Source organism: Labrus bergylta, chromosome 1 (assembly GCF_963930695.1).
Source record: "Labrus bergylta chromosome 1, fLabBer1.1, whole genome shotgun sequence".
Taxonomy (NCBI): Eukaryota; Metazoa; Chordata; class Actinopteri; order Labriformes; family Labridae; genus Labrus; species Labrus bergylta.
The window spans coordinates 9,804,465-9,829,030 of NC_089195.1; the positions used below are offsets into that span (position 1 = coordinate 9,804,465).

Below are 24,566 nucleotides of genomic sequence, written 5' to 3' on the forward strand. Positions count from 1 at the left end.
AAATTTAACATGTGCAGAACAGATTACAGTAAGGAGAGACAGATATTATCATGATAACAGTTCTCTGCTCGCATGAGGTGAGCTGTTGTACAGCGTTATGGCCTTCGGTAGGAAAGATTTCTTGTATCTGTCCTTGTGACAGCGGAGTTGGATCAGTCTGTTGGAGAAGCTGCTCCGCTGTTTGTCCAGTAGGGTGTGCAGAGGGTGATCAGGATTATCCATAATGGATAACAGTTTGTTCAGAGTCCTCCTCTCTGTCACCACTACAAAAGAGTCCAGCTTGCAGCCTGTCACAGAGCAGGCCTTCTTAATGAGTTTGTCCAGTCTCTTAGTCTCACCAGCTCCAATGCTGCTCCCCCAGCAGACCACAGCAGAGAACAGTGCACTGGCCACAACAGACTGATAGAAGATCTCCAACATCTTGCTGCACACGTTGAAGGATCTCAGCTTCCTCAGAAAGTAGAGTCGGCTCATCCCCTTCTTTTACACAGCCTGAGTGTTGGCCTTCCAGTTCAGTTTGTTGTCTATGTTGACACCCAGGAACTTGTACTCCTCCACCACAGACACATCCTCTCCCAGGATGCACAGCGGTGGTGGCTCTGTCCTCTTCCTTCTAAAGTCAATCACCATCTCCCTGGTCTTATCCAAGTTCAGAATCAGGTGATTTCTTCTTGTCCACTCCACAAAGTTATCCACCAGCTCTCTGTACTCCTCCTCTTGCCCATCACTTACACCCAACCACCACAGAGTCATCAGAAAACTTCTGCAAGTGGCATGACCTGGAGTTGTATTTAAAGTCAGAGGTGTACAAGGTGAAAAGGAAAGGAGACAGCACAGTCCCCTGTGGAGCTCCTGTACTGCTCTCCACCATTCCAAACTGAACACTGCCAAGTCGGACAAACTGTGGTCTGTCCGTCTGTCAGGTAGTCAGTAATCCAGGAGATGATGGAGTCCACACCCATCAACTGCAGCTTCTCTTCCAGCAGTTGTGGCTGGATGGTGTTGGATGGTGTTGAATGCAAATTGTAGAGGGTCAAGGGATGGTTTCACCTGCGGCCTGAGGTGGGTCAAGACGAGCCTCTCCAACACTTTCAAAGAGAAAATACAAAGGGAGGCTGGGAGGTGTGAAGGACAGGGGTGTTGTTTGAGGTGGGAGAGGCAGCTGAAGGCTGTTAACTAAATCGGTTGAAGAACAGGTTTAGCTCATTCGCCCTCTCCAGGCTGCCAGAATGTTGCCTTTCTCTCCTCTCCTCTCCTGTAACCAGGGATTTCCCTCATTCCAGTCCACACATCCCTCACGTTGTTCTGATGGAGTTTGGCCTCCAGCTTTCTCCTGTATGAGTCCTTGCACTCCCTCAGCTTTTCCCTCAGATCGTGCTGTATCCTTTTCAGCTCCTCCCTGTTTCCAGACCTGAAAGGCTTGTTTCTTTTTGTTGAGAAGGGCTTTCAGGTCACTGGTGATCCAGGGTTTGTTGTTAGGAAAACAGCGTACAGTCCAGGCCGGTAAAGCAGTGTTTTCACAGAATTTAATATATTCTGTGATGCAGTCAGTCATGCTGTTAATGTCCTCTCCATGTGGCTCGCAGAGTACATCCCAGTCTGTGGACTCAAAGCAGTCCTGCAGTGCCTCGTTGCTCTCTTGTGTCCACCTCCTAACAGTCCTTGTGGTCACAGGCTGTCTTTGGACCAGGGGGATTTACTCTGGTGTCAGTAGGACCAGGTTGTGGTCTGATCTGCGAAGGGGGGGAAGGGCAGTGGTACTGTATGCTTCCTCTTCCTTAACGTTAGCATACAAAAGGTCCAGTGTTTTATTTTCTCTAGTTGGACAGTTAACATATTGATGAAAAGTGGGTAGTGTTTTGTCCAATTTTACATGATTAAGGTCCCCGGTAATGGCTACAAAAGCATTTGGATGCTTAGTTTGAAGCTGTGAAACTTTTGAGTGAATGGCATCACTCGCAGACTCGGCATTAGCTGACGGTGGGATGTAAACAGCTATAACAAGGGCGCACGTGAATTCCCTGGGCAAGTAATAAGGGCGCATTCCAACAGCTAAACCAGAATCTAAACCAGAAGCAACTAGCATAGAAATGACAAGTGATGTTTTATGAAGTGAAGAGTTATGCAGGCACACCAATGCAGTATGTAGTGCGCACAACAGCGTTTGCCACAACGATGTAGCTTCGGCGTACATTTTACATTTTGCAAAAGAATAAATTAGACTTAACATGCAACACTGAGGCAACTCTTTGTATGCAGTGATGTTTTTGCTGAAGAGGATGGCAGATCTTACACTTACACATAATGTTTTTAATATGTAGGATTTTTAAAGATGCAAAAGTACGTGTTACTCATGACTCCATCTGCAGCAGCACATTGCTTGCCAGTATTCCACCTGTCTTCTCCAAACAGGGGCCGGGCTGAACGTCACCTACATTATGTCTATTAGATAAGTACCAGATACAGTACAACCCTGCTTTAAAAAACTCAGACTATCTCATTAAGTTCCCATGCTAAATAGCATAATGAGCAAATGTAACAGAATAAAAATGGTAAAAGCTTTTCGCAGGCAGAACGTTACCATACGTTTTGTAAAACTGTAGAAGGCTTATGATCTTGTCCTTTGGAAAGTAATGTTGGGGGTAATGCGAAAGTATGGGGTCCCAGGGCTGTTGCTGCGAGCCATTATGTCCCTGTATGACCAGAGTGAGAGCTGTGTCCGCATTCTCTGCACAAAGTCAGACACAATCCCTGTCCGTGTTGGACTCCGCCAGGGCTGTCCCTTGTCTCTGATTCTGTTTTGGATTTTCATGGACAAGGATCTCAAAGCGCAGCTGAGGGGAGGAGGGTTTCCAGTTTGGGGACCTCAGAATTTAATATGTGCTCTTTGCAGATTATGTTGTTCTGATGGCTTCTTAAGGCTTGGACCCTAGCAGGCATTTGGGCAGTTAGCAGCCGAGTTTGAAGTGGTTGGGAAACTTGGGATGTGGGTCAGCAAGTCCAAGGTCATGGTTCTCTGTCGGAAAATTGTGGATTGCTGGGAGTGAGTCTGTGCCTCAAGAGAAGGAGTACAAGTATCTCAGGGTTTTTTTCACAAGTGAAGGTTCAATGGATTGCATGATTGACAGTCGGATTGGCGCAGCGTCAGCAGTATTGGCAGTCAATCCACCTTCCAACCCTCACCTATGGTCATGGGGTTTGGGTAGTGATCGAAAAGAATGAGATCACAGATACAAATGGCCAAAATGAAATTCCTCCGAAGGGTGGTTGGGCTCAGCCTTAGAGATTGGGTGAGGAGCTCTGACATTCAGAGGCAGCTTAGAGTAGAGCTGCTCCTTCTCATCAGGAGAAGCAGCAGTGGTGGTTTGGGCATCTGATCAGGATGCCTCCTGGTTGACCCTCTCTGGTGTCTTCTGGGCACATCCACCTGGGAGTAGACCCAGAGGTTGATCCAGAGCTTACAAGGGCTCTACAAGGCACTGACACTCGCTTTTCTCACTCAATAGAGCTTGGTAGCTCATCTTACAAAGGGGAGATAAAGGTGCATTGGTAATATCCACATCCGTGACTGAAATGTTGAGATTTGACTTGTGTCAACACCGGAAAATTAACTTTTATTTTTGGCTCACCACAAGTCGTTTACCGACCAGCCTCTGAGTTGTGATTTGAGTCAGCTGCTTGTTAATACAAAGCACCACACCACAAGTTTGTCCACCTTCAGTGCAAAAGCACTAGATGTTATTCTCTTTGCAAGGGGGGATACTGAAATCTACAGAGCATAGAATTCAATATTTAACACTTGCAGTGTGGACAGCGAGTGCCCGTTGCTGCGTGACAGAACACGACATATAACGCATGCGTGCTGTTAGGACACGGTGTTAGGTCATCTTTGCTGGATAAAAAGCTGGTAATAGGCCATAGAGCAAGCAAAGTTGGTATTTGCATTAAAAGTACCCCTCAAACACAAAAAGGTCGCGTTCAGTAACTTCGACTAGCTGCGGGGTACAGCAGACTATTAGCCACACCCACCTTTTCACTTAAAGGAGCCATGCCCTGACTTACGACTTGTTAAATGAATATGACTTATTGAATGACATCTAAATCCAACCTGAAGTGAAACTTTGAGTCGCTGCAGTTTTTAACACTGCTATGTTGGGTTCATTTTTGTTCAACACAAAAAAAGCTTTTAAAGCGTTTCATTTAAACCCAACCAGCCACACAAAGCCCCTAACTACTATGGATGCGGAGTCCAGTTCTTATTCAAACTTTTGATTCAACTTTGACCTATTAAAATAACAAAAGGTAAATAAATTGTATAATCATAGTTTATAAAGTTACAGATTTAAGAAAGAAACTCAGAACCTAAACTAAATCTTAACATTAGTATTTTAAAAAGTGAATCCATGGCCTTTTAGAGTTGACATCTTTTAACATATTTCTTCCTTGTAGAGCCCATTTTTGTATGCGCTCAACATAACAAGTATTTTGTGGTCACTGACTTTCTTCTCACTGAGATTAATCACTTCCTGGTATGTGTGTCTTTACGTCACTTAATTCCAAATGTAAACTGAAAGTGCCATTTACAGATTTCATGACACAACCATTATTCTCCAAAATGGTTTAGAAATCAGAAAGAAACAGCTTTGCAGTTTTCAACCTAAGAAAACATGCTTCCTTAATAATTGAAATTGAAAGTGATTTGACCCCTGACCCTGGTGTGTGCAGGGTGCCTTTGTGCTGGACTACTCAGCATGCATTCAGCCTCGGCCCAGCTAGACAGCCCCAGATGTAAGGCAGCAGTGGTGGCTTATAGGACCCCAGACGGCTGGTCTTTGCAAGGACACGCTCTCCCTGTGGCCTGCTTCCAAGTTCCAGGCCTCAGAGGGTCAGACTACCTCCAGTCCCCCTTCACCAAACCCACTGCCATAACAGCAGCTAAGGAGCTATGAATAAACAGGCTGTCATCGTCCAGTAACATATTTATGCTAGACAGAAGCAGATTTTTTTAAATGTCGCTTGTGTGGTATTTTGTCTTTGTGGGAATCTGGAAAATATGCACTCATCTTGTGGGACTGCGAGACAAAAAGATTTGAAGCCACTGTGCAAAAGGCGACTGTGTTTGTTTGTTTGTGTATCTGTGTGTGTAACATTGAGAGAGACAGAAATAGACCGAAGATAGACTGGAGACATCAGCAGAAGTGGGGATCACACAGGCACTGAACTGAAACACTGGCTTGAATCTTTGTTTACAGAAAATAGCACCACCTGAAACTACAATCTAACTACATCTATCTACAGTCTCTAACTACTGCACAGGAAGAACAGTTGTTTCTCATAAAGTTCAGCCACTATACTTGACTTTTGAGTACCAACATTTCAATACACTTTTAATTACTAGTTTAAGACATTTGTTAATTAATGATGTAATTAAAAAATGGAACACTATATTGATGATTTGGATAAATAGTTTAATTTTACTGTATGCTTTTCAACTCTGGCGTCTGTTCTCATCACTATTAAAACTTATAATGAGAGTAAACATTGACATATGATGTCTGATTTAGTCCAGATTCTACGTGGAAGATGAAACACATGTTAAATATCACTGAATAACATCCAAAGATATCCAATAATATTCACATCATTGCAGTAACACAGACTAAGTGTCTGTTTTTTGAGTATTTGGTTGTGTTGTTCATTTCATTTGTTCTATTGTTTTACTTTATTGATCCCCGCAAGTGGAAATTCAGTTTTTTACACTCAGTTAATCATGCAACACACACATAGGCTGAAATATACACATGCACAAACAGGATGCACTAATGGAGAGATGTCAGACACATCTCAGCAGGCGCTCCTGAGCTGGGGTCCAGTGCCTTGCTCAAGGGAACCTTGGCAGTGCTCAGGAAGTGATCTGGCACCTCTCCAGCTACCAGACCAACTTCCAGATTTGGTCCGCACCGGGACTTGAACCGGTGACCCTCCGGTTCCACACCCAAGTCCCTACAGACTGAGCTACTGCAGCCCCGAAGATGTGTTGATATTTTATTTGGTGTTTTATTTGTATTGATAGTGTTGATTATTTTATCATCATTATTTGCTTGTTTTGTCTTTATTGAATTGGGTTGATTTTGTTGTCTGTTATGTTTGGATTTCAATCAGGAGAGACTTCATTATTTAATTGAGAAGTTTGTAAAAAAAGATCATGTCTCATGTCTTCATGTACATGAAGGGGTAGTAAGGCCAACAGCAGGATAGCAGGATATGGAGAGAGGGCGTGATATGGTGAATGGTAAATGGACTTGAGCTTGAAAACTACTCAAAGCGCTTTTACACCTCCTGTCACACCTACACATTCACACACTGATGGCAGAGGTTGCCATCAGAAGTAACAAATCCCGTTCATATGCCGCCAACGTACCAGCAGGTTAAGTGTCTTGCCCAAGGACACGTCACACATCAGACATGTGGCAGCATGAGTTGGGAATCGAACCCCAGACCTTCCGGTTTAGAGAAAGCCGACTACCAACTGAGCCACAGTGGCCCCTGCCATGTATGAATAATGACTAGTGAATGGATGTCTGAATGAGTATGACACAGTTTTCCTGCTTGAACTGAAGCTTAGCTTCATTTAGTTGCGCTGTCTTTATTTGGTTATGTTTTATATTTAGTGATGGTGGTTTTGTTGGTCTGTGTTGTCTGTGTTGTCTGTGTTTGGTTGTTTTGAATGTATTGTTGTTTTCATCATTTGTAGCTGTTTGCGGCACTTCGGTTGTGTGGTCTGTATTTGGTCGTTTCTTCTTTACTTATTTTGTTGTCATTGTTTAATCTAATGATGTGGGACAGTAGGTTTTAGATAGTGTTGTCTACAGTATTTGGTTGGAATGTTGTTGGAACAATTAGAATCTGTTGCCAGTATTTGTTTGGGTTATTGATCGTCTTTAATTTTATTTAATTGTGTTGTCTATGTTTCTATCTGACCATGCTGTAGGTCTCTGGTTGTGTATCGTCAGCATTTGGTCCTGTTGTTGGGTATCGTCAGTGTTTGGTGTCATTTTCTATTTCATCGTGTTTTTACTACTTGGTTATCATTGGCATATGGTATGTTGCCAATATTTTTGTTCTATTTTATATAACTTTGGTGCTTGGATCTGTTGGTATTTGGTCGTGTTGTTCTGAATTTCATCATGTTATTAGTGTGTGATTGGTTGGCAGTATTTTTTTGTGTTGTTAATATTTGGTTTTGGTTTGGTTTTGTGTAGGGTTGTGTTGTTTTTGATTTTCTGGCTGTTTGGTTGTTTTGTGTGAATTTGCAGAACATTTTTCCGAATACTATTGTGGTATGTGGGTTTGATTATGATTGGTAATTGACATTTTGTTACATCGCAGTGTGTTGAGCTCTTAAGGTCACAGTATTGAAGTGTTGTATGACTCGTATCTAAAAAAACTGTTAAATGGAATTAAATGAAAATTTTGTCAACATATTTATAATTATTATGGGACAAATCATGTTGACTCTTAGGCCTGCCGTGGTCAATTGTCTAATTTCTTGCAAGGTGCTCTGTGATTCCGTCTTTACGCTCACATCAGCTTGCAACCATTTTAGCCATCACAATGCTAACGTGCTAATGTTTGTCAGGCTACATTTACCATCACCACGTTAAATCGCCTGTAAAAATGCTGAAATTTGTTTGTACAGCTGAGGCTGATGTGAATGTCATTATTTTTCATGTACTTTTTTATGTTTCTGGCTAAAATTTGACCAGATGTCACTAGAAAAGATCAGGAGGATCGGTGAGGTGACAACAATTCCTGTTGAATTGGAAAATGAATGAGTGACTGAAGTTTTTTTCGAAAATCCATCCTAAAGATGTTGATACATTCAACTTTGAACACTGTCTTAATGGATGATTTTTTTTTTTAATAGTCAGAGTAACATTAAGGGGCTCAGTGAAGTAAATTGGTTGGATTTCTGGTGACTTCAGGTATTTGTAGAAAATGTTGCACCAGTGCACCACATAGATGTTTTGAGGTTAAGGTCGTGCTAAGACAAAAAAACGGCAAGGGATCACAAAAGTAAAACTATAACAATCAAACCTTTTTGAAAAAAATCAATGAACCCCTTGGTAGAAATTTGAATTTTTCCACTGGTATCTATTGTAGAAGGTTGAAAGACATTTTAAGGGAAGTGGTGGTGCTAGATGAAAAGTGGAGAGCTCAACAAAGATGACTTAATTAAGTATGGATTTTCTTCCTTACATCGTTGCCCATGCACAGACTCTTGTATAAACAATATTAAACTTTGCATAGACGTGCTACTTTCTGTCTTTTCTATGAATAGCGTCACAATACTTTTTTTCCCTGGATGTCGTTCTTTTTATTCTTTTGAACTAGTGACCGTTGCAGCCTATGTTAAAGCTCTTACAACAGGCCATCTCTAATAGTTAACCCAGAGTAACCTCCTCTTTAGGGTGAGGTGAAGGAAAGTGTTCTTGATGTGAACAAACTTCCTGATGGGATTAGTTTAACTAAGACTTGTGCTGGTACATGTGTGTGTTTAGTATGTGTGAGCACATGGCTGTGTGAAGGGAGAACAGATTGCGTGTTTATCTGAGTGATGTCCTCCACCTCTTATCTGAAGGCTTACATTTAGGTCAAAGGTTGTGCCTCATTTTCTGTCAGAGAGGTGAGGTTTTGTTGACCCACATTCCCATTGGTTGTTCCTTTTCCTCTGATAAAGCCGAACCACTCATTCCTATACACATGGGATGGACAAAATATCAAGACAAGCTTTACAAGAAATGAAATCAGATACTCTCCTTGCAAAATACTTAAAATAATTATAAGTGTGCAGGTGTTTTAATCACTACATCAGATAATATTTGTTTATATTACAATTTAAGAGGTTATGTCTCCTCTAATTTCAGAGGTTTGAAAGATTATATTGTGTTTTCATTAAGGAACTTTTGTTGTGATTCTCGGTTTCATAGACCAAGTCGGAGTTGACGTCCGGATTACGTCAAAGCAGTTGTGTTCTGTTGAAGCAAGTGGAGAGAAACATGAAGAAGCAGTACTTACAGGGATACTTCACATTTCTCTAACATACATCAAACAATTAACTAAATCATACAAAATATGTGTGTATGTAGTTGTTGACCTGTTTATGATAGCCCACTGGTTCTACAGTACACTGATCTGACAAGCCTCAAATGTTCAATGTTCTGAACATGACTGCGAAGTACAAAATTGTATGCATCAAGAGTGTGTGTGCGTGCGTGCGTGCGTGCGTGCGTGCGTGCGTGCGTGCGTGCGTGCGTGCGTGCGTGCGTGCGTGCGTGCGTGTGCGCGCGCGTGTGTGTCTTGAGTTTTTCTGATATTTAGACTCTGGATTTTTACACAAGGTAGGCCTACACGACGCTGTCCAGCCACTGTTACCTTGGACCTTTAGTTGGATACACTGAGTGTGTGAGTACGTCTCAGGAAACTTCTCCCTGTTACTTAGGTTTAGCTTGTAACTGTTAGACGACTTTTCGCCTTCTGCCAAACAAAGATCATCGTAGCCCATTCAGATGGTCCGTCATTTCTGATATGAGGTAACTTTCTGTCACCACTAAGGCTCCACACACAACACTCACCATCACTCTGTACAAACAAAAAAGTGCTCTTTATACAAGTAGCTTTTTAATAGTGTTTAACTAAATCTTAGGATGTTTGCTCATTTGTGATTAAGTGAACAATGTTTGGGATTTCATTTATATGATAGCATGTGAGTCAACTTGGGGAAGGGTCATCAACATACTGAAGGTAATTGGTTAATATTGTAATTCAAAAAAGTAATTACTTACTCTTTTAAATAATCATTTTTGATAGATTGAAGTGTTTGAAAGCTTAGAAAAAAGCTTGCAGGTCGAGCTAGTTTTGAAAATCAGTCGAAAAAATGTTCAGTACTTTGGTCAAACAATTGAAATAATTGTAATTGTAGTAATTATACTGACGCTGTAGAACTTGAAATCAGTCTTGGTCTCAAGACCGGTCTCGAGACCACCTTTTGAAGGTCTCGACCTCGACTTGGAATCGAAAGCATTTTTACTCAGTCTTGTCTCGGTCTCAGACTGGACGGACTCTGGATTTTAAATCAGGACCAGACAAGACCACCATCGAAAGGCTATTTTTCCACGATCACATTTCTGTGATTAGAAGGAAAACTTAATTTGTAATTTGTAACCCTTTTTTAATAACAGAAGAAAATACAGGATACTGAAGGGCTAAGAATTCCCCCTCCCCACACCCCTGACCATAGTTATTCACAAAAAAACTCAATTCAAACTGAAACATGTCCCTTAATTGGCTTATTTTCAGTTCATTCAGTTCAATGTTCAGGTCATTTCTCTTCACACTTTCAGGAATCAAATGTCTGATATTCTTTGCTCAGAAACCTAAATCTGGAACTTATATGAAGCTGACATGAGTGGAGTGGATGCCATTAAAGAGGAGGAAGTGAGCATTGATCGGTTTCACTGCGTTGTGCTGTGTCGGCAACTCCATTTGCCTTTCTCTCTCACTGGGCAGTGTAGAGTAATTGCTTGCTCAAGGACTTTTGAGGCCTGATTGCCGTAACCCACTGACGCTCCATTTGTGTTTGTCCTAGTTAAACCCAGCCCTCTGTGATAAAGCAATGCACACTAGATGTCGTTGACAACATAATATAAATGGGAGGACTCTCCCAGCACACCTTGAAAATTAGATTTTAGCATTAACATATTTAGTGTTTACATTATTAATACCTCTCTTTGTGGATTTTAGCCTGCAAGCCTATTAGGTGAAACCTGGTATATTTCTTAAAAGCATCAATTCTGCATGTAATGTTCACTCTGAGACTCTGTGCACATCAGTGTGTTGTCATAGCGCTGTCAGGAAGCAGCGAGCTGCAGTGCAATAAAACACTGTCTGTGATCAGCCCTCAATCCTTTCAGTCTGAAAGCCTCGCCAGCACCGAAGTGGCCAACATTAGCTGTAACCGCATCTGAGCCCTGACTCACTGATCTACCTGTGCTCTCTACAAATACACACACATTTGCTCCTGCACCTGCACAGCATGCACTCTGACACACGTGCAAACTCGTGCACACTCAAGCTCACTGACGTCCTCCACTATTTACACCCAGGTGTATCTGCATGCAAACGGCCCATTTTCGAGACAATCTGATCACACAGCGGAGGTTTCACCCGGTCTGTTCCTTTGCTCGGTGAGAATATCGCCGGGGCGGAATGGAAACTTCATTTTGCAGGGGCTAATATTAGCCTGGGCCTCTGGAAAATTCCTTTTAAATGATCACAAGCTGAGAAAAGGCAAAGAATTTGTTTAGCATTTTGCTTGACAGTATTCTCTGCATACACAGCGGTTAGTTTCTTTTTTATTTATTTTTTTCAGACTGTAAAGCACACAGGAGGGTCCTGGGAACACAGATGTGGAGGAAGGAAGGGCTAAGGGGACTTAAGTGATAAATGTCTGACTGTCTGTCTCTCTGGTCGTTCAAATTTTTTGCTGGCAATGTTAGAATTTGATCACTGACTCTGATATCAGTTACTCCTCTAGTTCACCTTGTGTCACCTGCTCTGTGTGGGTTTCTGATTGTCTAATATCTGTGATACACACTGCAGCCTCAGAGTTATCACAGTCTAAACACCTTCTGATTATCATGTATATCCAATGTGTATTTAAGCATTTACCTGTGTAACATGTTAAATGGATCTAAAATAGAAATAGCCATGTGTTTCCCTGCCTGTTTGTACCCTTCACCACCTGACCCATATGTAACTCTTTCATTTCATCATTATACGACCCTAACTTTATAACCTGTGTTTGTATATCTGTGTGTGCATGTATGTTTCGCTAGGAAAATCCCACCTGGCCATAGTTCAGAGGGTGAACAATGAGGGCGAGGGGGACCCTTTCTACGAGGTGCTGGGTATTGTCACCTTGGAGGACGTCATTGAAGAAATCATAAAGTCAGAGATCCTGGACGAGACTGACTTGTACAGTAGGTTCTCTCTTTCTATGCTTACACCTCTCTCTAAAACCTCAAAGCACGTCCTGTCTGTCAGGAGCACCAGTCTGAAATCCATTATCTCCTCTAAACTTATCAGAGCCAGGTGGTTGAGGTCTAATTTGGTTCCACTCGGACTCATTTAAACTAACTAAGAGTTCCTCTTAGTCAAGCAACATATCAATCATTTTTGAGACACATTTCTGTTATCTTGTGACTTTAATGTAAGTTTTAATGCTGAAATCAAGAAAAATCAAACGCTCGACACTGGGTACAGTATATTGTGGTATGAATAGCAGAAAAGTCCTTTTGGAACTTAAAAATTTGATCAGTTTCTTATTCTGAATCTAAAGTTGCATCAACTGAATGAAAGGTCCACACTACACTGTATACACATACTGTAGGGACAAGAGTTGGGAATTAGTAATATCTATACACTCTGAAAAAAAAAATGTTTTTATAACTTCCAAATTCCTTCTTGATGAATGTGTCATACAGGATTATTCTGTACTATTACAGCTCTATCAGTTTGGGAGTGCAGACATGGATTACGTGCCAGTCTATTTGTTGCCCTAATGCATATGGCTTTAAGTAATGCTAAGAATGTGGTAAGCTAACATTGTAGCCCCCTATAGCTCTCTTTTAGTTCTGAGAAGAACGCCACAGCTACATTTCCAGAAAAAGAAATAAGCTTTGGGTAACTCAAGTTTAGTCACCCTGTGACCCAGGAGGACGGGCTCAGTGTCTGTGGCGTGGCGTGGATCGACCTTTTCCTGTTGCAGAAAAAAGTTTGTTTTAGTTTGCGTCTTGAGCTTGACTTTTTCATTTTCCCTTCTCAGCTGACAACAAGACGAAGAAGAAAATCACCCATCGGGAAAGGAAACAGGATTTCTCGGCCTTCAAGCCAACCGACAATGAAATGAAGGTTAAAATATCACCTCAGCTTCTGCTGGCTACCCTGCGTTTCCTAGCAACAGGCAAGTGGGCTGTGTTGCTGCTTGACTTCCCCCAGTGTGCCCTCGGCCCCTCACTGCGGGAAGAGAGAGTGCGTGTGTGTGTTTGTGTGTGTGTGTCTGGGCTGTTTGTGTGTGCATGTGCCCATGTCGGCTTTGAGTTTTTGGGCAAGTGGGTGTAGGGAGGAGTGAGTATGTGTGTAGAATGAGTATCTGCTGTTTGTGGGGTGTGAGGGAATGAGTTGTGTGTGGACTCACAACAAGTGTTTGTGTGTGTATGTGAAGAGGTGGAAGGCCTCTCAGGAGTACAGCACGGGATGTCTGTGGAGACCATTAAAAAAAAGGCGGCGTCTATCTGCCTGTGCGTCGTTCTCTGAGAGCTCACAGCTTTGAAAACAGCACCCTGTTTGCTTACACTCGTTCCTCAGTGACATCACTTCCAGCATTTTTGGCCTATGATCAGAGTTCTCACACAAGTCAACATACTTAGTGTAAAATGTGAAATATTTCACCCACTTTCCCCTGGGAAATGGATTTCTGAGCAGGCTGCAGAATATCCAAGCAGCACTACTACATCATCATCATCAGCAGCAGCAGCAGAGGTTGACTACGCCTCATTGCAGTTGGATTTGCTTTGGAACTTTGACCTAGCAGCTAAGTGTTGATTAAGTTCCTCTAAAGGCTATTAGGGAGTTTAGTTCCTGGTGGTGGAGCCAGCTGACACATATCACCGCCATTGAGTCGAAGACGCTGATTGGCCCAGTCACAATGTGGATACCTGTGTTTAAAAGTTGTGCATAAGTTTTGTTGAAGGTGCACCATGTAGTTTTGGTAGAGAAATTTGAAAGTTGGAGAAATGTACAGATTCTGTGGTAAATGTTCATACCTCCATACACAAACTGTCCTCAGAGGAAAATGTGGTCCCTGGAACATTGTTGAAGATAACAAACAGTGTTCCAGGGATCGATTTTTCCTTGGAGTAAAGTTTGTGTATTTAGTTCAGAAAAAATAGGATAGAATTGTTTCAATTCTCCAACTTTCACACACAAGCCTTCAGTTATTTAAAGCAGCTAGTTAGCCTGTCCATGCGGTTTGATAAAGAGGCAGGAGAACGCGTTGACGGATCCAGCTAACAAGAGAAGACGAGAGAGTGACAGAGAAAGAAGCAGAGTGTACATCTCTGCAGATATTATTCACAGCAGGAAGTAAAGTCAGGCTGTATGGTTGTCAGTGTCATTGTTGTCTCATGTTTAGCCCCTTTAACGAGCAGAAAGTTATTGCCAAAGTTATGTCTCAGGTTTACACACACATGTATTCATTTTTGTGCCATTCACCTTACATTGAAAGCTCTAAAGTTAGTTTTACAATTTTGGAACCTTACAGACCTCTCTTAACAAGCATAATAAATGACCCTCGTCAATGAAGCAATTTAGCCACAGCCAATAGGTATGGCAGTAGGATACACATACACATACACTCCACATGCAAACAGTTTGCAAACAAGGAGCTAAAGAGGCTTGAGTTATATTAGCACAAAATCTGCAATTAAATATGACTGTACCTTGTCAGTTGTCTACATGTGTCTTACTACAGTGCAGCTGCACTCAGAGACCTTCGATTGATGCCAAAGCGCACCAAACCAAATTCCTACATATTGTTGCTTTCATAGCCAATATATACAAATATTCCTTATCTGCAAAAGAACAAATGTAGAGGTGAGTGTAGCGTTCACAGATAGTATGCAGTGTAGCAGCAGCCTTCAGCAACCACAGACACCAGCAGAAGGTAGTCTGGGATACAGTTGCAAAGCACTTATTAAAAAAGAAGAATGAATAACATCAAGTGAGATGCCATAGGAGTGAGGTCAGCAAAGGACATGACAGTAAAACAGAGAACCAGTATATAAATGACCTTTTCTCTGTCATGCGTTAGAGGGGCTGTTTACCAGGAGAGCAACAAATACTTAACTGTATCCCATTATTTGCTAAGGTAAAACGTGCTAAGTGATACAAAAGAAATATATACTCAACACATTTTTCATTGTTTTATTCAGTTTCTTATTTCCTTGTAGTTGACGTCTGTAACGTGATAAAAACCTGTATCAGTTCTTATTAAACCTATCGCTCTTTAGGAAATAGTAATGACTCGTCTGTTGATTCTTAAGACTGAGAAAATTGGTGAATGCCAAATATTCTCATGAATCACTTGGACATGAATCTCTCAGTCAGTGCCTCTTGAATGCTACTTTGTTGTTTGAGATGTAACTTCTATGAAATGCCTGACATGTGTCAGATATGTTTTGCCTAAAAAATATCAATACTTATATTTCATAATAAAAAGAAAGAAGACTGTCTATCAGTGATTTTTTTTAGATTCTCAAAATGTTTATATTTGTGTCAACTCTATAAGCAAAGTTTTGTCCATGCTATAAATTAATGTAACTTACTGTATTTATTTACAGTCTGCCTGTCCTCCTCTCTCTGCTTCTTCAGAGGTCGAGCCGTTTGCCCCGGTACAAATGTCAGAAAAGATTTTGCTGCGTTTGTTGAAGCATCCCAACGTCATCCAGGAGCTGAAGTACGACGAGAAGAACAAGCGGGCGGCCGAGCACTACCTCTTCCACAGGAACAAGCCTGTGGATTATTTCATCCTCATACTCCAGGTGGGTAGAAACAAAACATTCAAAGTGAAGGGGATATCATTCCCAACAATATGCCCTAGTCTTACCGTACTATAATATGCTCTATATCACAATAAACACATTTAAGATGAAGAAGTGCTGCTGTTTTTTTCAAAAATAATTTGTTTCTCGTATGTCAGGCAAACTCTCACAGTATTCCCCATTATCACACTGCAGACATTCACAGTTATCATCAGGCTCAGGGTGTTATTAAAAGGATAATATTGTATCGCTGTGTTCCAGGTGGCAACTCCTAAAAACCATTAGTCACTCAATCACTATTTTCATTAAAGCACAAAATCACAACACAAGTTATGTCATGAAACTAAACATATTGACCAGGTCTAGACTGCATGAGACCAAAAATTATCCTACATTTATCCTTGATGAGCAAGCTCATGAAAACAGTTTCAAGGACAGCTTCTATTAAACGGGCTCATTTGTTAACAGCCTTCCTCTGCAGCTGGCTGAGCAGAAGAATAGAGTGTGACAAACAGACAGAGAGAGAGAGAGAGAGAGAGAGAGAGAGAGAGAGAGACATGCACACACAGCCACAGAATATAAACAGATAATGAAGACCTAAAGTAGCAACTCCAATACAAAGTAGAAAATGACTCATATTAGCCATTGTATCTCTAATAATGATTATGTAAATCAACTCAGTCAAGTCAAGCATGTCCACAGCAGCAGACGTTCTGCAAAAACCAATGATAGGAACCTGCGGGACAAGGGAGTGCAAAATATTTGGGGAAGATACAAAGTTAGTTACATGGACATATGAGACACATGGAGCGTTTATCAGATAGAGACCGAGAGAGGATAAGACAGGGGCCGTATCCGAATTGCCACATACTCAATCTTTCAGTAGGCAGTAGGCAGTATGCAGTATGTACTATCCGTGCTGCATACTGCTAGTACCTACTATTCAGTATGCACACACAGTAGGCAGATATTTGTGCCTACTTCGTCTGATTCATTCAGTATGGAAGTGACGTCATTTACGTTTCCCGAACCGGCCGCATCCATCCGTTTTTTTTTTTGTTTTTTTTTGTTTAGCTTTATTCAAGAAGAGTAATGCGCATATACAGTCAGGTAAACAAAAAACAATATCACAATGTAAATCAAGTAAAAGGCAGATTAAATAACTAAATAACATACAGTACATAAAGAAGTAAACTTAAACCAAAGCAGCGAACCAAAATGTGCTAATTTTGCAATGACAGAAGGAAACCTCCCGAAGGGGGCCCCTTCTGACAGCACCCACTTGTGTTTCTCTGCTGAGACTTGCATGCATTATTGCTGTGAAAACCCAAGTTTGTCAATGAAAATCAACAAAGACACATGAAGAGGAGGAGAGAAAAAAGAAACAGGAATAAAAAGAGGAAAGGGAGTAAGTTTCGGGACACGAGCAGACATTGGAGGGCCCCAAATTGATTTTTGCTTAGGGCCCTAAGAGACTCTAGAATTGCCTCTGCACAGCAGTCTAAGGCTACGTTAGCCGAACTAGGCCAGAGCCAGGCCTAACTAGAAGAGGGGATGTCTACCTCCCAGACCCTGAATGGTTGATGGTTTCAAAGAGGAAGTGCCTGTAATGATGCTATTCGATACTTAATAACAAAGAGTCTGACAAATGAGTTCTCATTTCATGGCTTTCCAAATCAGCAGACCACAAACTAAGGTAATTAAACATATCTGATAACCCATAAGCTGCTGTAACACAACAGCTAATTGAAGTATCCAATCATTTCTTTGGTGACTTTACTGTTAAATGCTACACTTTATGAAAGGAAATGCATACAGTTTAATCAAAAAAATTCAAAACATATTTAACCACTCTCCTGTTATCATATTAGATCTCCTAATGCAGGTGTTGTTTACATGGAAAAAACCTTCCTTGACACAGCTGTACTTTGAGATCTCAAAATAATTCACAAAAAATACTTAAGTGTTTGAAAGTTTTGTTTTTGTTGTTCTCTGTATTAGCATTGTACCGAGATGTGTTTTAATTTGCATAATGTTTCATAACCTTAATGTCTCCGGGTTAAAAAAAACACCAAGAAAGATCATTTTATTGCAAACTTGATTACACCCAGGGATTCAAATGTTTCCAAGATGTGCTTTGATATTTCAGAATTCATCTATGTTTTACCTTTCGTACCGGTAACACTATTTCAAAGTAATGGTAGCTTGGGAGTGGTTGTAGAGGTTACCTGTTGTCTGGTGGTAGCTACTGGGTTATCAGATATATTGTTCTATGTTAAATCAAAGTGGCAACCTCCAGTGTTAAAAAAATGAAGTTCCTTAAGTGTCCACTTGAGGCTGACTCCAAAAGAGCATGAAGTCCCATTAACACCCATGTTGAAATGCCCATTTTGACAGCAGGAATTTAAAAGTTTCAAGCCTGGTACTGAAAAGGATTTTGGTCTGAAAAGCTAATGTCTTTATCAGCACAAACTGTATGTGGGGAGTGTAACTCATCTGTTTATGAATTATAAGAGCTATTCTTAATAAGGGATCATAAGGGGCATGGCTGATCTGACAGATGGGCGTGTGCATTGTAGATGTTTGTCAGGAGGCTTACGGAGCTCCTTAGCTCCAGGTCTTTTCCTGGTACTATCAGAGGTGTCAAAAGTATTCACATTAATTATTCAGGTAGAAGTATAGATACTAGAGTTTAAAAAGACTAGTATCAACTCAAGCTTTTTACTTAAGTAAAAGTAATGTAAGGGGAAAAAAATGCCATTAAGGACAAAAGCTTAGGCCGCACCACAGGGGTCTATAGTGCACTACCCCACCTCCCCAAAAAAACATTTTTCTAAAGGCCATAATGACTATAATGTTATATTAAAATGTTAATGTTGAAAAATGTGGGATGCACCTGTTTCAGGTGCATTTATGCCCATTGAAAATGAACGCATTTTAGTACAATGCAAATACATTAAAGAACCATATATGTGTACTACTGAGCATTAACATGTGTTTCATGGAGCGGAAGATTTGATGACTAGTTGCCTATGGGACAATTCGCTCGAGTTCTCTTGAGTCTCTGCCACGGACATCTTCGTACTAGGCTACATACGTCTGCTATTTCCTTGCTGGAGTGTGACGTGATTTGTGTCATGTGCAGGTGCGATGGATCGCCTACAAACCAATAGGGTGTTGGAATGGTATATGTTTATACTTCGCATCCAACCACAATCAAATTCACTCTATCCGGATGGCCCCAAAATAAAATAGAAGTAACGAGGCTATTTTTAAAATGTAAGAAGAAGAAAGTACAGATAATTGTGTGAAAATGTAAGGAGCAGAAGTAAAAAGTTGGCTGAAAAATAATTACTCCAGTAAAGTATAGATACCCCAAATTTCTACTTAAGTAAGTAACTTAGTTACTTGACACCTCTGGGTACTATGGACCACAGAAAAAAAGTAAAAATAGACACAGCATTTTCAATATGGCGTCTGCCAGCAGTAGACTTCAAAAGTGACATCACTGAGACTATGACCATGTAAATACAGTATGAGGTTGAATCCCTCCTGAAAATTGCGAGCCATTGTATTTTTAATATGGAAGCAGTAAAAGTATAAAGATTCATCAGATTTCCTCAATTAGTATCCTGGAATACAGTAGAATGACATTTTAACATCACCTAGGCTCCCTTAATGTGACTTCATGTGAATATGGTCAAAAATTCGGCTATCCAACAGAGCTGTGCTGCAGGTTTGTTCCCACGGGGGAACGCATCCTAAAAAGGTATGCGTGGTATGATTGTACTGCAAGGCAGTTTGGATTAAAGCAAGCAACGACAGCACAGATAAACAGCTCATTTGTTTTACAAATGTCTGAATACAATGTGTCCAAATATACCAAAAATGTAGTCGCTATCATTGCATCTAATCAGTGCAGTACTTTGATGTATTAAAAGTTTTAAGTACAGGACATTTATTTATTTAAGTCCATGACTCAGAATCATTTCTAATGTGAACCTAAAATATAAGAACAGCAGTACATCAGCTGGGTCATTGTGTTATGTATATCATTCTCTATTCTCCAACCATGCTCTCTCTGCAGACACCTACACTAAAATACATTCAGCTGTAGTGTTAGTCAGATCAAAACAAATGTTCCCAACATTTAATTACTAATTCAATCACTGGTCACAATACATCATTCTGAATATGTTTTGATTGGAGAGTCCTTTTTGGTCAAAGAAAGAGAATCAAATGGTTAAAGATCATTGAAAGTTCCTCATCACTACCTCACGTCCTTATTTCTTTTTTCGCTATGATATTAAGAAAGAGCTATAAAACATGTACATCAAAGACATTTTAACCCTCCATTTTTAAACTTACTAACCTTCACATACTCACTTTAGTTGCCCAATCAGTCAATATGGGAAATAGCTGTGGATCAAATGAGTTCCAGGTAGGACACGTGTGGGGTCACTGCCCTTGAGACCAGGTTTAGGAGCAGATTGGAAGCTATTAACCAGAGTAGGGATTTTCTAAAAGTAGTAAAAAAGAAAGGAAAGAGGGAAGGGGATTTGTTCTGAACGCATGGGCACAATGAATAAATGTTTTCAAGCAGAAAATAAGCAAAGCTGTATCAGAAATCCTCAGAAGACTAGTAATTTACACAACTAAACATGAATGCTAAAAGCAGAAAACGTGCAACTAAGAGTTAGTTTCAGATAAAATATGTGACATTACACCAGCACAGTCTGACAGGATGGAAAAATGCAAACAGTCTGAAAAACACATTTAAAAGTTGTATTTGTTTGTCTTTAATTAGCATGTGCACAAATTTAATTTAAGTGTTTATTGAGATTGTTCATAGAGGTCAGCTCATCTCTCTCTCTCTCTCTCTCTCTCTCTCTCTCTCTCTCTCTCTCTCTCTCTCTCTGTCACAGGGGAGAGTGGAGGTGGAGGCGGGAAAAGAGGGGATGAAATTTGAAGCAGGACCGTTCTCCTTCTATGGGATGTTGGCTCTGACGGCCTCACCAGGTAAGAGCCCTGCACAACACACACACACACACACACACACACACACACACACACACACACACACACATTGAGTTTGTTTGGCAACAAAACATCTTCAACATGCTTCTTGGGCAGGTTTGCTTTCTTTTTATGTAGATCCAGACCAGTCATACAATTTTGGGATCTACTTCGGCTTATCCTTATAAAAGAAAAGCCATAAATAGGTCTGGGCACCAAGCTAGCTTTATTAGTACTGAAATGTGTCTGTGGCACCAAACATTCAAAACTGTCATGGTGTCAACAGCTGGCTTTGGCTCAAATTCTAATTTTTATGTATCATCTTTTTATTTATTAGAAAAATCTGATTCAGTATAAATGCATGGCAACTGAAGATTTACATTTTTTGTGTTTTTTTTAGCTTCTAGTGTTAAATAAGAAAAAAAAACACATCCAGAACGTCTGTGTCCTAAATCTTTTTGAAATCGTCATGGTAACCAGATTGCAGCACCAAGCTTGCAAAATACAGATCATTTAAGGACCTCCTTTATCAAAAAGCCTCAGTGTACTTTGATGAGTGTTTCAACACAATAACTTTAAGGCCAACATGGCGGTCCTGCAGTGACATCACGTGAAGGCGTCACTGACTGATCCACTCAGTTCTCCCAGTTCATTCATAAACTTCAATACTACTCTCAGCCTTTTCAGCTCTGGTGATTCACATGCGTGGTAGGATCTGAGAGACACCTACTGGTGAAAAAGCAGAATGAACTTCTTGTCATTTGAGCAGACACTCAGCAGAAAGACGTCACGATTCAATTCATTTAAGATGAGCAAGTTTTGTATTCTTAGCTGCTCGGAGGTCGTGAGGCTTATTGACAGGTTGCTCTTCTTATGCTGAGGGTGGTTTTATAGATGTTGACGATTTCTGTGTATGCACTAAATATTTCCAAACATTGAAACATTTTACTGTCTCCCTTTTTCTTTTCTCTTCCTTGTATCTTTCCTCTCTTCTCAAAGTGCCTCTGTCCCTGTCTCGCACATTTGTGGTCAGTAGGGCTGAATCACTCGCAGGATCTCCAGGTACAGTGGGCTTTTCTAACTATACATACATTAACATGTAACGTTCATAATTTAATGTTGACATTAAAAAGAAGCATAGAACCCTAGCCCTATTCTCTATTTTCTATCTATGGTGGCGTAAAGTTCTGGGATTGTATTGTGTTTTCTGTAGAATTTAGAGTGGGACTAAAGAAAGGGCATGTCTGAAAAGTCCGATTGTACCTGAATGCAACATGTACTATATATTTTCATTTGTATAAGTGAACGAGAAAAACGAGAGGGGAACAAAGGTTTGGATCGAGACTTAACGCTCTCATCCCCTGAGCCATTAGTCAAGTGGCTGAATGGTGCTGGAGACTGGAGGCCCCAAAGCAGATCCAGGCTCCGCCCCGCTCGCCCCTAACCTCTAACCCTCTCACAACATAAACAAGACCTACAGCTACAGCCCCCTGCCGGACAACCACTGAGCGCACACACAAAGACACGCACATACACATATGTTCACATGAACAGACGCATATAAGCAGGGCATACACACACACACACACACACACACACACACACACACACACACACACACACATAACTAACTACTCCAAAAAAAGTCCCCAACTGGGATTAATAAAGTTGTGTATGTGTTTCCAAAATGATCTTATTGAGCTTCTTACTACGTCAGAAATCTACCCACATGCATCCAGGAAAACTCTCACTTTACCAAACCCCTCACTATTTCAGAACCTCTTATATTTTGTTTCTCTCGCAGGGTTTCCCCCCTGCTGTGCACACATCTGAGTGTGTGTCTGTGTGTATGTTAATGCATTATGTGTGTATTCTTGACACACTCCGCCATTTTCATGGCCCCAAGAAACTGGAGTACTTATCCGCAAAAGTTCACATGCCAGGTCTTTGGCCAACTGTGTCCCGATGCACACACACGCACACACAAGCACACACATATTCCTACATGGGATTACATACATTCCAGTCGGTGTAGTAGCATTAGTGTTTGCCAAGCCGTTTCCACTTTGTTGTGTGTGATTTTCACTAGGCTTTAAGAAGTGGAAAACATAATCTGTCTTTAATTAAACTTTATGAAAAAATAATAAGAAAGAAAAAACAGAACAAGTGCTCGGAGTGGTAGTGCATAGAAGGAAGCAGCATCACTGGAAACCACTAAGTCATTACCTGGTGTACAATACTTGCCTCACCTAAAGACTTAGGAAGATATTAGATTTCCATACATCACAGCAAGCATCTATGCTAACATCTAACGCTTGACCAGGGAAAAATGTCACCAGCAGACAGGATTTTAAGAGCTGCTGAAGTTGTGTAACAGCTCAGTAGTTTCCAAGAAAATTGTGAGTTTTCAACAGGTACATCACAAGAGCTGTACTTTTCTGTAGCAATGACAATATGCTTAATGTGCAAAAAAATGATATCTACATCGACTATGGGCTGAACTTCAAACTGACACATTAAACAGGTTCAGTCTAAAACCTCCAAACAATGATTTTAACACTGTCACATGAACTGAGACGGTAACTTTATCAGTTTGTTATTAGGGTGCACTTAAGCTCATGCTAACATCAACATGCAAGGATGCTCACAAGGACAATGCATACATGCTAAAAGGTCACAGTTTTTGCTAAGCCTGTTAGCTTGCTAGTATTAATCAATCAATCAATCTTTATTTGTATTGCGTCAATTAATGACAAGTGTTATCTTGAGACACTTTACAAAAAGCAGGTAAAAAGACCTTACTTATTGCTATGTTACAAAGACCCAGCTTAATCCATCATGAGCGTAGAACTTTAGCAACATTTAGCAAAAGTTACAGTGGCAAGAAAAAACTTCCTTTTTAACAGGCAGAAATCCAGACTCATGACGAAACAGCCATCTGCTGAAAGTGCGCTGGGTAACTAATTAGGGCATATCAGCTGAGGGCTGATGAGGATATTGTTAGTTTTACAGGTGATATTTAAATAGTTCAGATGATGATATGTCACTAAAAGCCAAAAACAAATTCACCTTCTGTTGACACTAGCCTGAAAGTCAGACTTGTTCATGAGCGTTACAGAAATGTTGTTTTTTCTTTATTCATTCAAAAGTTATTATGGTATTCAAGCTGGAACAACACTTTATAGCATTACTACACATCATAGTAACGGGAAATGCCAACAGTACTGTGATGGGATGAATGAGATGAGTGGCTTCATACTGATGATCCTGATGAGATTAAACCTGCAGGAAGACAAGTATATCATCCTCAATGTGTCTCTTTTCATTTTAATATCAGAGCGCACTGAGTATCACCTGGTTTTTCCCCTATGTCTTCACCAGATAGAAACCTGTGAAATGTATTTTTTTTATTTATAGACTTGACATTTCAGTGTACAGGTAATTGAACTGTTTTCTCCTCCTTCACCACCTCCTTACAGAAAATAAGTCTCCTCCACGGCCGTTTGGACTCAACCACTCAGACTCTCTGAACAGGAGTGATCGTATAGACGCCATCACCCCGACTCTCGGCAGCAGCAACAACCAGCTCAACTCCTTCCTGCAGATCTACGTACCCGACTACTCAGTCAGGGCGCGCTCAGACCTGCAGTTTATAAAGGTGAGAACAAATACTGGTGAGCAAGAAAGACACACTGAAGGCACGTGGGTCCATAAAGGTAACCGTTTGATCAATATGTATTTTTGGTACCAACACATCGATACTGGAATCTTAGCTGCCAGTAAATGTGCCCAGGGAGTCTTTTTGTGGGAACTCGGGGGTTGTGGGTACCAGGGCAGATGCTACTCATGAGCCATCCCCCCCCATCAGCCATCTGATAAGTAAGAAGT

At 40.8% G+C, this 24,566-nt stretch overlaps 1 protein-coding gene across 1 annotated transcript in view; it reads left to right on the forward strand.

The window, feature by feature from the left end:
- The window catches only part of cnnm2b (cyclin and CBS domain divalent metal cation transport mediator 2b), a 54,604-nt gene that overhangs the window by 24,443 nt on the left and 5,595 nt on the right, over positions 1-24,566 (forward strand). Inside the window, exons 2-7 of the mRNA XM_020642809.3 lie at positions 11,898-12,041; positions 12,887-13,024; positions 15,493-15,662; positions 20,588-20,681; positions 21,678-21,740; positions 24,158-24,336. Of these exons, the coding sequence (XP_020498465.1) occupies positions 11,898-12,041; positions 12,887-13,024; positions 15,493-15,662; positions 20,588-20,681; positions 21,678-21,740; positions 24,158-24,336 (788 nt within the window). The remainder of the gene's footprint in view (positions 1-11,897; positions 12,042-12,886; positions 13,025-15,492; positions 15,663-20,587; positions 20,682-21,677; positions 21,741-24,157; positions 24,337-24,566) is intronic.